Raw genomic sequence first — 1,818 nt, 5'->3', positions numbered from 1 at the left:
TATATATATATATATATATACATATAAAATTTTCTTCTGGTGTTATCATGCAATAAAAATTGTAGCGGAGAATATATGTACAGAAGCGTATCTTTTTTAGACTGAATATTTAGGACCACATTTCTTAATTGGCGTTAATCTCAGGCCTTTAGCCAACATTTGAGCTTCGAGATCACGATCTTCGTTTTGATATCTAAAAGAAAAATAAATATATTTGTATTAATTTTAGAAAAATAATAATTTGTTAAAACGGTATATTCACAAAAATTTATTTAGTCCAATCATTTTCCTTCAAAAACATTTACACTTGATCTAGCTTCTATTAAAGAGAAACTTTAGATTAAAAAAGAAATTTTAAACATTCTTAAACATTCATTATTAGCTTATTTCTTCTTTTTACATAATACGAATAAATCATAATATATAACTTTTTGCATCTTTATTTTTTCAAAAAGCTCAAAAAAATACACAACATTATTAAAAAATCTGTATAAAGAGCTATTAACGATTTCTGACAATAATTAATTAATATTTCCACTATATGAATTGAAAAAAATATAAACAAATAAAATAGTTGATAATTTGAAAATGTAGGATAAATACTCAGATTTGTGAGAGAAAATAAAAATATGGACATAACATGCATTTGTAGAAGTGATATGTGCATCAAACATGATGATTTACACCACCTTTGTCGTTCTTCTTCTAATAGAGCGATTAAAGAATCCCTTTTTGCTACTATCTCTAACATTTCCGTTAAGATTTCTCCTTCCTTTTTAACATCATCACTGGTCTTTTTATCATCTGTGAAAATATATTACAATATATTATAATTAATAAAACTGTTGTATGTTACATATACATTGTAATCTAAAAATTTTTCGCTGATAATAATATGTTAGTAGTTTTTAAATATGTCATTTTTAACATTTTGTATGGTTTTTAATAGAATATTTAATGTTCGATAAATTCTAATAATTATCATAAAATAATAAATTAGTAATTAGAAAATTTGGAAATATTTACCATCGTCAGCTAAACGTTCACGCAATTCTTGTTGCAATCGTTCATGACGATCTTCCAATTGAACTTCTTGCGCACGCACTAGAAGTTCCTTTTCATATCTACGCAATTCCGTACGTTCTTTCATTAAATCAAACCATTCCCTAAGCAAATCAGCTTCTTCACGATTGGAAGAATCTAAATTAAATTATTTAATATTATATTTTTTTCCTTACACATATATAAAATATTCATTTTAATAATTAATATGTATCAATTGTTTTTTTTAATTAAAAACAATTAAAGATCGATAAATAAATCAAATAGAATGAATTAGAAATTACAGTAATAGTAAATTAGATATATAAGCAGAATATTATATTCTAATTTTAAGGTATAATAACGAAGATTAAATATTAAAAACTTGAAAGGATCTATACATATGTAAATAATATTGTATTACCTCCTTCACCACGCAGCGCTTTTTCGACACTTACGCCTCGGCTTTCTAATTCCTTTTGTTTTACTTCAGTTTCTTCTAGTTTCCTTTGTATTTCTTGGGCCATTCGTAATCTTTAAAATGTATTTAATTTAGCAGAATTTTCAAATTAAAACTGCACTACAAGCATATATAAGTATGCTCAAATTTGTCTTAGCATGTTCTCTTTATTTAAATATAATACAATACAAGTATATTATGCCTTACCTTTTTAATTGTGCTTGCCTAGTTATTTTTTTAGCAGTCTTCAATTTACGAGAAACACTATTGCATGATTCTTCAGCTGTCGTAACTTTTTGTATGCATGACGCTGATAA

The 1,818-nt window shown here is 25.2% G+C and overlaps 1 protein-coding gene across 1 annotated transcript in view; it reads right to left on the bottom strand.

The window, feature by feature from the left end:
* Positions 1-39: 39 nt before the first annotated feature.
* Positions 40-1,818, bottom strand: part of LOC108693510 (protein-methionine sulfoxide oxidase Mical) — a 26,382-nt gene continuing 24,603 nt past the window's right edge. Inside the window, exons 23-27 of the mRNA XM_018202509.1 lie at positions 1,709-1,818; positions 1,466-1,575; positions 1,027-1,200; positions 690-804; positions 40-193 (exon numbers count right to left, since the gene is read on the bottom strand). The exon at positions 1,709-1,818 is cut by the window's right edge and continues 21 nt beyond it. Of these exons, the coding sequence (XP_018057998.1) occupies positions 97-193; positions 690-804; positions 1,027-1,200; positions 1,466-1,575; positions 1,709-1,818 (606 nt within the window). The 3' untranslated portion in view covers positions 40-96. The remainder of the gene's footprint in view (positions 194-689; positions 805-1,026; positions 1,201-1,465; positions 1,576-1,708) is intronic.

The sequence above is a fragment of the Atta colombica genome, unplaced genomic scaffold (assembly GCF_001594045.1).
Source record: "Atta colombica isolate Treedump-2 unplaced genomic scaffold, Acol1.0 scaffold109, whole genome shotgun sequence".
Taxonomy (NCBI): Eukaryota; Metazoa; Arthropoda; class Insecta; order Hymenoptera; family Formicidae; genus Atta; species Atta colombica.
Note: the sequence above shows the minus strand (reverse complement) of the source record. Positions and strands in the feature narration are given on the sequence as shown.